Below are 15968 nucleotides of genomic sequence, written 5' to 3' on the forward strand. Positions count from 1 at the left end.
AATTGGAAGGGGAGGAGAACCATGAGAGACTATGGACACTGAAAAACAACCTGAGTGTTTTGAAGGGGTGGGGCTGGGAGGTTGGGGGAACCAGGTGGTGGGTATTGGGGAGGGCACGTATTGCATGGAGCACTGGGTGTGGTGCAAAAACAATGAATACTGTTACACTGAAAAGAAATAAAAATAAAAATAAAAATTTAAAAAATGCTTAAAAAATAAAGTTGCAGTGAAAAAAAAAAGAATGTATGTTGTATGTTGTCACATGCTTTGTTTTTATCTGTTGAGATGATCCTGGTTTTTATCCTTTCTCTTGTTAATGCAATGTATCACATTGATTGATTTGGAATATTGAACCACCTTTGCATCTCTGGAATAAATCCCACTTGCTCATGGTGAATGATTTTTTTAATGTGTTGTTGGATTTGGTTTGTTAGTATCTTATTGAGAATTTTTTGCATCTGTGTTCATCAGAGATATTGGCCTCTTTTTTATAGTGTTTTGTCTAGCTTTGATATCAGAGTAATGCTGACCTTGTAGTATGAATTTAGAAGGTTTCCCTCCTCTTCTATTGTTCAGAAAAGTTAGATAAAAATTGGTATTAACTATTTTTTTTAAAGGTTTATTTATTTTAGAGAGAGAGCTGAGAAGGGGAGGGAGCAGAGGGGGAGGGAGGAAAGGGGGAGGAAGAGAGAATCTCAAGCAGACTCTATGCCAAGCATGGAGCCCAGTGTAGGGTTCCATCTCACAACCCCGAGATGACCACCTGAGCTGAAACCAAAAGCCAGATGCTCCCCCTGACTGTACCACTTAGGTGCCCTGGTATTAGCTTTTTAAAATACATTTGGTAGAATTCACTTGTCCTGTCCATGTGGTCCTCAACTTTTACTTACTTGAAGTTTTTTGATTACTGATTCAATTATATTAGTAGTAATCCATCTGTTCAAATTTTCTGTCTTCTTGATTCAGTTTTGGAAGATTATGTTTTTGGGAATTCACCTATTTCTTCTAGGTTGTCCAATTTGTTGGCATATAATTTTTCAAAATATTCTCCTATAATCTTTTATATTTCTTTGTTATTTCTCCTCCTCCATTTCTGATTTTATTTGAATCCTCTTTTTTTCTTGATATGTCTGGTTAAATGTTTATTAATTCTGTCTTTCAAATCAACTTCTGGTTTCATTAATCTTTTCTATTTTCTTAAGTCTCTTTTCATTGATTTCTGCTCTAATCTTTATTATTTCCTTCCTTTTACTAGCTTTGGATTTTGTTCTTTTTCTGGCTCCTTTGATAGTAAGGTTAGGTTGTTTATTTGAGATTTTGTTGTTTCTTGAGGTATGCCTGTATTTCTATAACTTTTCTCTTAGAACTGTCTGCTGCATCTCAAAGATATTGGACCATTGTGTTTTCATTTTCATTTGTCTCCAAGTATTTTTTGATTTTTTTTTTTTTTTTTTGGTTTGTGGTGGACCCATTCATTATTTAGTAGCATGTTGTTTAGCTTCCATGTGTTTGTGTTCTTTCAAGATTTTTTCTTATAATTGATTTCTGGTTTCATAGTGTTGTACTAAGAAAAGATACTTGATACAATTTCAGTCTTCTTAAAATTATTAAGACTTGTTTTGTAGCATAGTATGTGACCTATCTTAGAGGATGGTCTATGTGCAATTGAAAAGAATGTGTGTTCTGAAAAAGTGCTCAACATCACTCGGCATCAGGGAAATGAAACAAGATGGGACTGGGGCGGGAGACAAACCATAAGAGACTCTTAATCTCAGGAAACAAACTGAGGGTTGCTGGGGGGTTGGGGGGAAGGGATAGGGTGGCTGGGTTATGGACATTGGGGAAGGTATGTGCTATGGTAAGTGCTGTGAATTGTGTAAAACTGATGATTCACAGACCTGTACCCCTGAAGCAAATAATACATTATATGTTAATAAAACAAAGAATGTGTGTTCTGCTGTTTTCAGAGAGAACGTTCTGTATATATCTGTTAGTTGCATGTGGTCTAATGTGTCATTTAGAGCTACTATTTCCTTGCTGATTTTCTGTCTGGATGATCTATCCATTGATGTAAATGAGATGTTAATGTCCCCTACTATTATTGTATTACTGTCATTTTTTTCTTTTATATCTGTTAATAATTGCTTTATATGGTTAAGTGCTCCTATGTTGGGTGCATAGATATTTACAACTGTTATTTCTTCTTGTTGGATTGTTTCCTTTATCAGTACATAGTGCCTTTCTTTATCTCTTGCTACAGTCTTTGTTTTAAAGTCTACTTTGGGCGCACCTGCGTGGTTCAGTTGGTTAAGCATCTGACTCTTGATTTTGGATCAGGTTGTAATCTCAGGATTGTGAGATCAAGCCCTGTGTTGGGCTCCACCCTGGGCATGGACCTGCTTGGAATTTTCTCCCTCCCTCTCACTCTGTCTCTGTCCTTCTCTCAAAAAAAAGAGGAAGAAGAGGAAGAAGAAGAAGACTGAGAAACTGTCATAGAGAAGAGAGGCCTAAGAAGACATGATGACAAAATTTAACATGGTCTCCCAGATTGGATCCTGGAACTAATATTGGTAGAAAAACTAGTGAAATCTGAATAAACTCTGTAGTCCAATTAATGGTATTGTAGCAGTGTTATTTTCTTAACTTTGGTAAATATACTTATGTAAGATTTTAGTGTTAGGGAAGTTGGGTATCTTTGCAAGTCTTCTGCAAAGCTACAATTATTTCAAAATAAAAAGTTATTAAAAAATTAAGACTCAAAGAATACTATAGTATAAATAGATTCTTTTTTATTTTTAGATATAGTAGACATGGAAGACTGTAATTGGTCATTAACATTTAATGTATATTTGCTATGCCAGGTTTAGAGATTATAATACTTTATAACAAAAGAGAGTAAAATATATTATGAGAGTATGGATAAGGACATGGCTAGCTTACTAGGGGTAGTGAGGAAGGCTTTATGGAAGGAGTAACTCATGCAGAGACATTGTGAATGAGTAGGAATTTCGGGTCTTTAAGGGTTTATCGGTTTTTTTTTTTTTTTTAAAGATTTTACCTATTTATTTGACAGACAGAGATCACAAGTAGGCAGAGAGGCAGGCAGAGAGAGAGGAGGAAGCAGGGTCCCCGCCAATCAGAGGGCCCGATGTGGGGCTGGATCCCAGGAACCTGGGATCATGACCTGAGCCGAAGGCGGAGGGTTAACCCACTGAGCCACCCAGGCGCCCCAACCAGTTGTTTTTTTAAAGAATTAAATTTTGGCATTGCTGATCCTCTATATTGCATATTTGTTTATATTAATATCTGCTCTTTATTTCCTTTTTAAATTTGTTGTTTTTTAAATTTTGAGCTTTTAGAGGTAGATACTTAGTTAATTTTTGTGTATTTTATCTTCATGATCATTCAGTTCAAGTATTTGCTAAATTTCACTGTAATTACTTCTTTGATTCATGAGTTATTTAGAAGTATATTACTTCTTTTAAAAAATTTTACTTTTTGTTAACTTTAAATAATGGATATTAAGCACAATTTTATTATATTGCTAATACATTCTTTATATAATTTCAATAATTTAATATTTGTGGAGTTTTGGTTTATAGCCAAGCATATAATCAATTTTGGTAAATATACCAACATAAATGAACTTGAAAAAAATACATATTCTTTATTTCTTGCATGCAATATTCTATGAATTTGAATTTGGGCAACTTTGTCAGTCTTGTTCAAATCTCCTATATCATTATTGAGTTTTTTGTCTGTACTTTCCTTTTTCTTTTTCTGCCCATGTTTTAGTCCGGTTATTTTCCTCTGTCAATTTGTTAATTTCCTTAATTTATTTAATCTGCTGATAAAGTCCATCTATTAAGTTCTTAATTTCACGTCTTGTATTTTTCAGTTGTGAAATTTCCATTTGTGTTTTCTTTTATAATTTTCAGTCCTCTGTTGAAATTAATTTTGTCACATAATTTATTGAGCATAATTAGTTTTATATATTTTAGAGTCTATATACACTCCAATATCTGGACCTCTTAAGGATCCATTTCTATTGTCTCTTTTTCTCTTCTTGGTTTTGGTCATTTAACTTACCTCCCAGGATGTAGGGTAAATTTTGTTTAAATGACTGCATTTGTGTATGAAAAGTTGCAAAGAGCATTTGAGGCTTTAGATGATGTTATCTTCTTCTAGAGAATTTCATTTTTGCTTTTGGAAGTTTGGATGGGGCAGATCATCTTATCCATCAGAGACTGAGCTTATTGGAGGCTGAGTTTCCTTGTGAGGGCTAGTCCATTTTCATCCTCTATCTACTCTAAGAGTACAGCTCCTTGGCCTTTCATCTACAATCCTAGGGTATTATTTTCCAGAATCTCTCCTTCTTGGTGTATCCTGAACACCAACCCCCATAAGACTGCTGGTGGATCTGCCTCAATTTCTCAGCCTCAAATGATCTGAGAAATGGTGATTGTCAGGATCATCTTTCTGTTCTTCCTTCTGTTAATGATCTTGGAGATTTTTTTTTTTTTTAAAGATTTTTATTTATTTATTTTGGGTGGGAGAGAGAGCCTGAGTTGGGGGAAGCAAAGGGACAAGCAGACCCCCACAGAGCACAGACCCTGATGCAGGGCTTGATCCCATAACCCTGAGATCATGACCTGAGCCAAAGTGAGACACTTAACAAACTGAGCCACCCAGGTGCTCCAGAGATGTATTTTTTAAAATTAACATATAATGTATTATTTGTTTCAGGTTACAAGTCTGTGATTCATCAGTCTTACACAATTCACAGCACTTACCATAGCACATACCTTCCCCCGGGTCCATCACCCATCCACCCGTCCCCTCCAGCCACCTTCAGTTTGTTTCCTAAGATTAAGAGTCTTATTTATGGTTTGTCTCCCTCTCTGGTTTCATCTTGTGGTGATCAGTCTTTTTTTCAGGATCATGAGATTATAGAATTTTAGAGGTGGAAGTGACTTGAGTTAACTTGTAATCCAACCCAAAACCCAGAGCTTTTAAGAGACTAGTACTCTGATCTTTCTACTCCTTGTCTAAATCTCTTCCATTAATATATACAATAAATTAACTGGACTAATGCAGTCAACATAAAATTGGGCTAGACTGTAAAGGGTTAGATAGTAAAGTTTCTTTAAAGAAGCGAAATACAAAAGATAATAAAAGTCAAAGAAAGAGACTTTCTTACTCCACTAAACTGTATTTAAGTACCTAACTATGCTGTCATTAACAGTTACTCATTTTTCCATATCGACCTAAATTGGTGATGATATTTTAGAAAAAATTTGAATGTTTTAAATCAATCTTTACACAAAACAATCTGAGTCAACAGATTAGTTTACATTGAATCAATAATGTATGTTTTTTAGAAGTTAGACAACATTTCTGTTGATTTCCTTATCAGATTACATAATAACTGATGAGTTAGCTCCTTGGCCTTTCATCTAAACTACTAGGGTATTAGGATGAGTGGAGATGAACCAGTGGCAGAGGGGTCACAAATTCAGTTTCTTTCAGTATTTGGGTAGTTTGCATGTGATATGAATAGGGCAGGAATTGTGTTGAACTGGAGAGCCTTTGTCTTCAGTTAAACTTGTATTTGCCATTCAGCTCCAAAAACGTGTTGCCATATAGAATAATGGGCTCTGTATTATCAGTTCTTCCAATTACTGAAGAGAAACCTAGAAATCCAGACTTTAATATGAAATCTATTAGAATGTAAAAGTAGAAAGTGGGTTGAAAGTTTTTAAACAAATTATATTTCTCAGGCAAATCATCTATACAGTGGGGATAAAAGAGCTCTACCATAGAACTTTCACTTTTAAAATATGCATTCATTTGGTAACCTTTGAAAAACCATTACTCAGTCTTGCCCTAAGAGAATTTGAAATTTAATGATCACCTAATTAACCATGCAAATAAATTACTATATTCCCACATAGTATATATTATGTGTGATAATAGAATTATGGAGAAAGTAGTATGGGAGTTCAGAGAAAGGATGCATTAGATTTATTAAATATATGAACAGAAGGAAATCTTAGAATTTCAAATTAGCAATAAATTAAAGCCAGAGGAAATTTGGGTATTCCAAAATAGGAATGATTTGCTAAGGAAATTGTGAAGGAAAACTGGGTATAATTAATGGTATAATATGTGGTAAATAACATTAAGCAGCATTTCAGTGCCCCATAAAATTGGTTATGCTATGAGTAGAATCATACCCCTTTATAATTATAATGATTTATAGAATATATATCTGTATACCACATGGAAAACTGATAAAATGGGTGTTATCTAAAATGCTGAAAGGTGACAGTATAATACACTTTTACTATATTAGGATTTTAATTTTACTACATGTTTTATATTAAACATCATTATCTTTTTATTGGACCTTTTCATTTTTATCTTTCATTAGTTCTTTAAGCAGCTTTCAAAAGTTATTAATAAAAATCCTTACTGTCAATGAGAAAAATCTATTAAATTTGGTAAGAAAATCCCATCTGTAACTTCAATAAAGTATCTAAGAATATAGAATCTTAGAAGTGTTTATTTTTTATTATCTGCCTTAGGACTACAAGGATTTAAGTGTTTTTATAAAAACAATAAAAGAAGAGTAATTTGATGGTTTATTTACTCTTTATAACCTTTAGAAAGTGTCATGCTTTTTTTAAAAATGCTTGCTTCAGGCTGTAGTTTTACAAGCTGTGCTGTGCATTGGTCAGGCCTCTTCAATTCTTGACCCTGAACAGATTCAGGGACATAGTACATAGAGCAGGCACATGTCCAAGCAGCCAAAACTGTAACTGGGTACTTCTATTCTCCTTTTCAAACTCATAATCTACCTCCTACGAAATTGCGCAATTCGGTTTCTTACGTTGTCTAATAAAATACTAATCATTCTTTCAGATAGTTTCTTAGTTTGATTAGCTACAAAGTATTCAAGATAAATATCACTAATATGCATGGAATAGCCTAAAAGTTCATATTTTAAAGAACCTCTTTCCTAATTGGTATTAAAACTACTGTTTTCATATTACTCAACTTAGTCTATTGTAAAGATTTCTGAAGTAGAAAAATATTCTAAGAACATTCATAGCAATTCTTAATGCTTTTGTTTTTCTATACAACAAATATTTCTAGTTGTTATTTTGAAATGTTCTACAGAATATCAGAATGTATTTGTATATTTAAACTAGGTAATTTGATTTTGAATGTCCATCTTCTGTGGGATATGAAGATTAAATTTTGAGGTTTTCGAAGGAAAGGAGTGTATCATAACAATCCATACTGTCCTACGGCACCCAGAATCTTAAAGGTAATAAAATGGCATGTTTAAGAGGCTCTGGAGACAGATCATCTAGATTCAAATACTAGCTCTGCTGGTTAGCTGCTGTGTGCATTTAGGCGAGTTACTTGTTCTCTTGCTAACCTAGTTTCCTCATTTATAAAATGATAATAAGAGTACTTACCTTGAAAAATTATACCTATGATTGAATTAATACATAAAAAGTGCTTAGAATATCTAAATCACAGTAAGATCACAGAACTCATTTAAATGAGAAGTATATAACCAGGCCCATGTAAAGAAAGCAGTATCTTGCACATTTTCAATCCAGCTGTTTTGGGATTTGATAAGATGCATACATCTGTGAAATATAACCCTTATCAAGATATAAAGTGTTTCGGTCTACCCAGGCCAGTTCTACCCTTACTTCCTCCCCAGGAGGCAACCCACTTTTGATTATTTTCCACTGTCGATTAGTATTGTTTTTTCTGACATTTCATATAAATGGAATCATACATATGTACTCTTTTAGGTAAGGCTTCTTTCACTCAGCGCGATGTTTTAAATTCATCCATGTTGTGTCTATCAGCATACAGATTAAGTGTACATCTATATATTTCATTTTCTCTCGGGTGATTATAAATTGTATTGTGTTTTTAATTTTGTTTTCTGCATTTTTATTGTTACTGTATAGAACCAGGATAGTTTGGGTGTTGATCTTATATCCTGAGACCTTGTTGAACTCAGTTATTAGTTATGGTAGATTTTTTATAGATTCTTTGGGGTTTTCCATACGACCATGTCATGTACAAAGAGAGACAGTTTATTTCTGTCTGATTTGTTTCCTTCCTCCTTTTTTCCCTCTCCTCTCTTTCTCTCTCTTTCCTTTTTTCCTTTCTTTGCCTTTCCATCCATCCTGTCTTTTATCATTAAATATGATATTAAGTATAGTGTTTTTATGAGGACATTTTATGAAATTGAGGTAATTCTCTCTCCAAACTGGCTGAGAGTTTTTATTATGAGTGAGTGTTGGGTTTTGTCAGTTGTCTTTTCTGTGTTAATTATGATGGTCATGTGATTTTTCTTTAGCATATTGATATGGTGAGATATATCAACTTAATATTGTTCAATCAGCCTTATATATCTGGAATAAATTCTACTTGGTGATGGTGTATAACATTTTATACCTTATTGGATTCCATTAGCTGATATGTTGTTGAAGATTTTTCCATCAAAACTTGTGAGAGGTATTGGTCTTAGTTTTCTTTCTTTTCTTTTCTTTTCTTTTTTTTTTTTTTGGTACTGTCTTTGTCTAGTTTTGGTGTCATAGTACACAGGCCTTATGAGTTAGGATGTGTTCCTTCCTCTTATTTTTCTGGAAAAGACTGTGTAAAATGGTGTTAATTCTTTATATGTTTGGTAGAATTCTCTAAAGGTGAAACCATGTGGGCCTGGACATTTATTTTTTGGGAGCTTTTTAACTAGTGGTTATAGGGCTATTTACATTGTCTGTATCACCTTGGATGAGGTTTGGTAGTTTGGGGTTTTGAAGAATTAGTCCATTTCTGTAAGTTGTCAAATTTATAAGCATAAAATTGTTTGTAGCATTCCCTTATTAACTTTTTAATGGTTGTAGTATCTTTGTACATTGTTTCTTTTAGCTCTTAGAGCGTATTTAAATTGTTGATGTAAAGTCTTTGTCTAGTAAGTACCTTGTCTGCACTTGCTCAAGGCAGTTCTTTTTAACTTTTTTTTTGCGCAGCTGGGGTGTGGGCTGTGTATGGATCACACTTTGTTTCTTTGTATGCTTGGTTATTTTTTGTTGAGAACTGGACATGGACATTTTGAATATGTGGCAACTCTGGAAATCAGATAGTCTCCCTCCCCAGGGTTGTTGTTTGTTGTCATTGTTTAGTGACTTTTCTGAAAAAATTTTGTGAAGTCTGCTGTTTCTGTCATGTGTGGCCACCGAAGTCATTGTGCTCTTAATTTAATGATCAGCTAGTGCTTTGTTTGGCAGAGATTTCCTTAAATACCAGGAGCCAAGAGAAAAAAAAAAAAAGCAACTCCCAGGTTTTGCAGAGGGGCTCTCTCTATGTTTGTTGGGGCATATCTTCAACACTGTATATAGGTACTTTTCAAGTCTTCCTGTTGAATTTTTTTTAAATTTAATTTTATTTTTTCAGTGTTCCAAGATTCATTGTTTATGCACCACACCCAGTGCTCCATGCAATACATGATCTCCTTAATACCCAGCACCAGGCTCACCCCACCCCCCCACCCCGCCTCCCCTCCAAAACCCTGTTTGTTTCTTAGTCTGTTGAATTTTTTAACAGAAGTTTCAGATTTCTCTAGTGATACCTTGTATTTGTGTATTGTGTATGGTGTTGGCTATTTTAGGAGTGTTATATGATTTTAAACAAAATCAGAGGATTTTTGTAAATAACTCCTTCCTGCTTGGCTTTGGACCTTGTTTCTTGACTTTGGGTCTTCCCTTTGTGCCTTTGCAGCCTTCCCAGGTGATCTTCCTGTTCTTTTTATTTGATGCTTGCTTGTCTGGTTGTGGCTGTGGGGTGGGGGAATTCGGGTATTCTCTGACTTTATTAAGCTTCAATTCTTAGGTGAAACTCCGTCTAAGGTTGAGGTCCTCATAAGAGTTCTGTTCCTTCTTTTGTTTTTAATGCTGGGCCTACTGTATTCCTGCTGTTTTTCTGTGCCCCCCCCCCCCCCCCGCCCCCCCGAGCTGTTATTTTATTTTCCTAGCCTGCTTCCAGCTGCAGTGGCTTTCCACAGGAGCTCTCACGCTGTAGTTTTTATTGCCCCTCCCCCTGTAGATTAGGCTTTTGTTCCTTATGGGAGATGAGGAAGACTGGTCTGTCTAGGTATCATGGTCCCTTTCTCAGTTGTGGAAAGTTTCCACTAGTGTTCTTAAGGATCATTTTTGTTGCCCTGTCCCTTACAGATTAAGATTCTTGGTCTGTAGGGAAAATAGGTAAAATGGGTTGTGATGCTCTCCTCTTCCCCAGCCAGTTCTGCAGGGGAGAGCTTCTCAGGTTGTTGGATTCTTCCCATCCTTCCCAGTAAGCACTTGGTGGGCTTCCTGGAGGAAAAAAACTGGTAAAAAGTATAAAACCTTCTTGTTTCTGGGGCTCCTGGGAATTCACATTCTTACTCTAGTCCACGTTCTGCCTTTAGCAATTTATTAAGAACTTTCAGCTGAGTTTTCTTACCGGTACTCAGCCGTTTATGTCGCAGGTAAGCAAATGCTGTGGTTCTCTTTTCCCTGCAGGAGAGAATTATCCAGAATTGAATTATCTAGGACCTCAGTTCTCTGATGGGTTTGTCTATTTAATTTGCAATTTTTCCAGATTTTTTTCTTGTTGTAAGCATGAGAGGATGCTCTTTTTATCTCTCTAGAAAGAGAAGAAATGTAAAGTTTTAAAGTCCTAATTTTTCTAGCATTTTTCTTTTTTATTTAGGAAGCAGAAACTCAATATGAAGAGCAGATTGGGAAAATTATCATGGAGACACAAGAACTTAAATGGCAAAAAGTGAGTGTTTTTATTTTATTTTTTTTTTAAGATTTACCCCAGAGAGAGTGAGCACACCCTAGAGTGCACGTGAGTGGTGGGGGAGGAGTAGTGGGGAGAGAACCTCAAGCAGACTCCTCTGAGCGTGGAGCTGATGTGGGGCTCAGTCTCCCCATCCTGAGATCAGGACCTAAGCCTAAATCAAGAGTTGGATGCTTAATGAACGGAACCACCCAGGTACCCCAAAAGCGAGTATTTTAAATTTTTATTTCAGATTAGTCTTTTTAACATCTATTTAAAGAGGTATTCTAATCCTTAATTGCAGTTTGAATTTTAAAATTTCCTAAACATGTTTGGGGATTATGCATCATTTTAAACAAAGTCTCAAGAGAATTCTGACTAAAATTGTTTTAATAACATTTGGGCCTCCAGAACACTAAGAATGAAATTTTTTCCCAAGATTTCTGATAACAATGCTGAAAACGACTATGATCTATTTAATGCCTGGGAGACACATTGTGTATTATAAAGGAGTCAAAATATTTTCCAAGAAGTGAAACCTCTTTATTTTCCCAGGCTCTTATTACATACTGTAACCAAATATTTAAAAACAACAACAACAACAACAACAACAACAACAACCACCCAGTATCAGAGGGACACCTGGTTGGCTTTGTCAGTAGAGCCTTTGACTCTTGATCCCAGAGTCATGGTTCAAGCCCCATGCTGCACGTGGAGACTGCTAAAAACAAAAAACGACCACGAGTATCATCAGATCCGATTCTCTTTCTAGCCTTATTTATATAGAAGTGTTTTTGATGTGCTTCTCCTGTCTTTCCACCAAATAATTTTAATAGTTAAAAATTGAAATCTTAATTTTGATGGCCCCCCTTCTTTTAACTATTTGGCAGTATTGAAATAGGAAGTTGGAGGTAACATATCAGAATCAGAATTCAAGAGACAGAGGATAGCTCAAACTAGAAATGATGGGAATTTTGAGACCAGACAGGTACAAAAGGAGTAAACTAGAGTTGGATTTTATGAGGCACAGGTCTCGAACCTCTCTGCAGAAAGAAAAAGTAGATAAACACCAAGTACAAACTGAAACTCCAAATTTCAAAGGGTGAAGTCATATCTTATTTTTGGATAGAGTCAACAGTATAAAGTTATCCATATCCTTAAATTAATCAGTGTGTTTAATACAATCCAATACCAGGAGTGTGTTTTGCTGTACTTAAGCTGTTCTAAGGTTTATGTGGAAATAAACGTTTAAGAGTCTCTGGGAAATTTTTGAAAAAGAACAGAATAGTTACGCTAGTTTTTATTTAAGAAAAATTTTATTTATTTAATGATTTTATTTATTTATTTGATAGAGAGAGAACACAAGTAGGCAGCGAGGCAGGCAGAGAGAGAGGTGGAAGCAGGCTCCCTGCTGAGCAGAGAGCCCAATGTGGGGCTCGATCCCAGGACCTTGGGATCATGACCTGAGCCAAAGGCAGAGGCTTTAACCCACTGAGCCACCTAGGTGCCCCATTATGCTAGTTTTGAAATATATTCTTATGAACTGTAGTAATTAAGGTAGCTTGGTGTAGCATACATGGATAGGTATTCCTCAGAACATAATAGAGTCTAGAAATAGATCCAAATCATAATATAAATTAGTGAATGATAAAGGTGGCATTTTTTTGTTCTGACAAGATTCCAAACATTTTTTGGAATTTTTATGTCCTTTTGAGCTAAAGCAGTAAGTAGTTAAATGGAATCAGTGTTAGAGCTCTCCTCATCTTTAGAACAATAAAAACTTGCCCATGTATAGTATAAGAGTGCAGTTACAGAGAAATTCAAGTTCCTTAAGGTTCCTCAGTAAACCCCTGAGGCATAGAGCTATCCAGGTAAATTGTTGACTTTCCTAGGACAAAACAGGTCACACCATTTTGATCTAAAGGGACATTATGGGAAACAGAACGTATATTTACAGTGGTAAAATATGTAAAGATAAAACAGTATTTGGGCACAGTACTACAAAGAATTGGGGCCATGGTTATTTTATATTTTTCTTAAACAGATCTTTATCTTTACCCATTGTGTTTCTTGACTGGGAAACAACAGTATTCGAAGACTGGTATAAAATGTGATTGATCCTTTCTCTATTAGGCTTTTAGACTATTGGCTCTAGTTCTTAACTTCTGGTTTTAGAGATATTATATGAAGTTAGGTAGAGGTTTGCTGCTAATATCAGTAAGACATTTTGCCAACAAAGAATGCTACTTCAAAGAGATCTTAATTTGGTCATACGCAAAGGTACCAGTAAGTCAGTAACTAAATTAGCTGTGATCTGATTACAATAGAAAAATCCTCAGGGATCTAAAAAAATCAGGGAAGAATTTAATTTTGCAGTTCTGTTTACATAGTAGATTCCTTTCTCTTATGCTAGTGGGTGCGGTGTCAAAAAGGAGAAAATAATATGTCTCACTTGAGGATCCAAGGATAACAGTTGGAGGCTGAAACAGTGGGGAGTATCTCTGGATTATTAGAGACATTCACTATATGAGTAGCTCAGTGACTCTGAGGAAGAGGTTATGTGATGATGGCAGGATTTATGGTATAAGTAAAGTATTTGCAAAGTTCCTTTTAATATTTAGAGAAATTTCTCTTTGCAAGTTTGAGGATAAAATGAGAACTTGGGGGCATGATTTGCCTTCAGCAGTATCATTGATTTGCCCACTTGATTTTTTTCCCCTTCATTTTTCTTAGCTAGTTCAGAAAAGTTTTTCCCCAGTGCCCCCCCCTTTTTAATAATAAATATCTACAAGTGTCTCTACCAAGAGGCTCACTACTTTAGTGCTTGATGACTAGAGTGGGAGCATTAAGTTGTTTTATCTGTAAGGCCTCCAGTTTATTCTGCTTTTGTTCAAAGGCTTTTTGAACATCTGGATTTGAGATCTCGCAATGGGGCTATTTCTCATTCCAGTTTTTGTTGCATATTAAATCTCCTATATCCAGGTTTAAGACTGGTCACAAAAAGTAAGGAGAAAGCTAGAGGTCACATTTACTTGAGAATGTACTCCTCAGAGAAACTATCCCTGAGGTTTTCAATAAATTCTTTCCTTGCTTACAGGAGTGGATTAGAGTCTAATTTATTTTCACAGAAAACTGGACAATAGGTTCTGAAAGATTTTATCCAACATCTACAGCTTTTTTAAACCTGTCTGCCTTCCTGTGCATTTTGTGATTTCCTGTCATTCCTGGGATCTTTTCACTTTGCTTTTTCTATTCATTTTTTTTTTTTAATTTGAGATTATGAACCATTGGTTCAGATCTGGGAATTGGTGGTACTACTTTTTAAAATAAGTTATAAGAATTAAAATTCTTTTAAAGTTTATTTTGTATTTTTAGTATTCTCTATGCCCAGCACAGGGCTTAAACTCACACCCTGGAGTCCAAGAATCCCATGCTGTTCAGACTGAGCCAGCCAGGCACCCCAAGAATTAAAATATTTTAAAATAATTGCTGACTTCAGGAAAAATAAGCTCTGTTAGGTAGAAATGTAATTACAGTATATTATATGGGTGAGCAGTGAATAAACATTGCATAGTCATGATAGTATAAATACTGAAGATTGATTTAAGTCACAGTTTTTATGTAACTCTTTTGGAAGAATAGTGGGAGCAGTTGTTAGTTTATACAAGAAAGCCAAACTCCAACTATCATAATAGAAGTCAGATAAAATTTTTAAGTTGGTAAATCAACATATATTTAGAAACCTGGAGTCAAATAACAGAAACATTCAAAGCGGTTCCCACTTTTAGATCTAATTTCTGTTTAATTGTGAGAATTATTCACTAAACATAGGAAAAAATGTTTGAAGTCATCTTGAATCTGAAGAACAGAACACACAGCTTCTATTAAAAAAGGGGAGAAGAGAAGAAAAAAAAAAGAAATGGAATCATATATGTGGATTTTAAAAAATGCCTTATGGTGGTTTTGATTTTATAAAAAAATTTGATGAATTTAAAGAATTGTGTCCTCTGAACATTTGTGCTTAGATAATAAAATGGGTTTCTTTGGAAACTCTAAAAGATTGTAGGCGTCTTGTATACTAAGACTATTAATTTTGATAACTTTTGATGAAATATTTTCTTGAAGAAAGCTTTGGACTTAGCCACGGTCAGTGTGTGTGTGTGTGTGTGTGTGTGTGTGTGTTTTAAAAATTTATTTATTTGAGAGAGTGAGAGTGTGTGCAAGCAGGGTGAGGGGAGAGGCAGAGAGAGAATTTCAAGCAGACTCAGCATGGGTGAGCCCTGAGTGGGGTTTGATCCCATGACTCTGAGATCATGACCCGAGCCCGCTATCAAGAGTTGGACTCAAGGTCCCTGGGTGGTTCAGTTGTTAAGCATCTGCGTTTGGCTCGAATCATGATTCCATGGTCCTGGTTTCGAGCCCCACATCAGGCTCCCTCCTCAGTGGGAAGCCTGCTTCTCCCACTCCCACTCCCCCTGCTTGTGCTCCCTCTCTTGCTGTCTCTCTCTCTCAAATAAATAAATTAATAAATCTTAAAAAAAAAATAGTCGGACAAATGACTGAGCCACCCAGGCACCCTGAGCCATGTTTAGAGTTTAAAATTTTAAAGACATGTGTTTTATCATGAAGAAGCAACTGAAAGAATAATTATTGTATGCTGATCCATGATAGGTGGAAAAAAAAAATCATAGAATTGGTTTAAAGTTGCATTTCAAGAGCATTCAATAATGTATGCAATAAATGTTTGACTTTTATTTAAATTATGAACCTAATTAAAAGTTAAAACTGAAAGGTGCTCAAATTTGTTCTAATTAAATTTTCATAATTTTTAAAATAGGAAACTCTTCAGAATCAAAAGGAAACATTAGCAAAGCAACACAAAGAAGCAATGGCAGCTTTTAAAAAGCAGGTAATTTTATGAAGATAGACAAACACTACAGTTTCAAATATTTATCCCCCCCCCCATTTGAATATTAGGCATACTCACTGAAGACAAAAAGAGTGTTAATGGAAGCAGGAGATAAAGTTATTTTGAATCACAAATAACATGTAGTAGAATGAGTTAGTTAAGGGGAAAAATTGGGAAAACTGTTTTCTTGGAGATGTATTTCCAT

The 15968-nt window shown here is 35.1% G+C and overlaps 1 protein-coding gene across 1 annotated transcript in view; it reads left to right on the forward strand.

The window, feature by feature from the left end:
* The window catches only part of LOC111149828 (coiled-coil domain containing 73), a 136647-nt gene that overhangs the window by 24708 nt on the left and 95971 nt on the right, over positions 1 to 15968 (forward strand). Inside the window, exons 2-3 of the mRNA XM_022507119.1 lie at positions 10783 to 10854; positions 15692 to 15763. Of these exons, the coding sequence (XP_022362827.1) occupies positions 10783 to 10854; positions 15692 to 15763 (144 nt within the window). The remainder of the gene's footprint in view (positions 1 to 10782; positions 10855 to 15691; positions 15764 to 15968) is intronic.

The sequence above is a fragment of the Enhydra lutris genome, unplaced genomic scaffold (genome assembly GCF_002288905.1).
Source record: "Enhydra lutris kenyoni isolate GAN:26980312 unplaced genomic scaffold, ASM228890v2 scaffoldscaffold22, whole genome shotgun sequence".
NCBI lineage: Eukaryota > Metazoa > Chordata > Mammalia > Carnivora > Mustelidae > Enhydra > Enhydra lutris.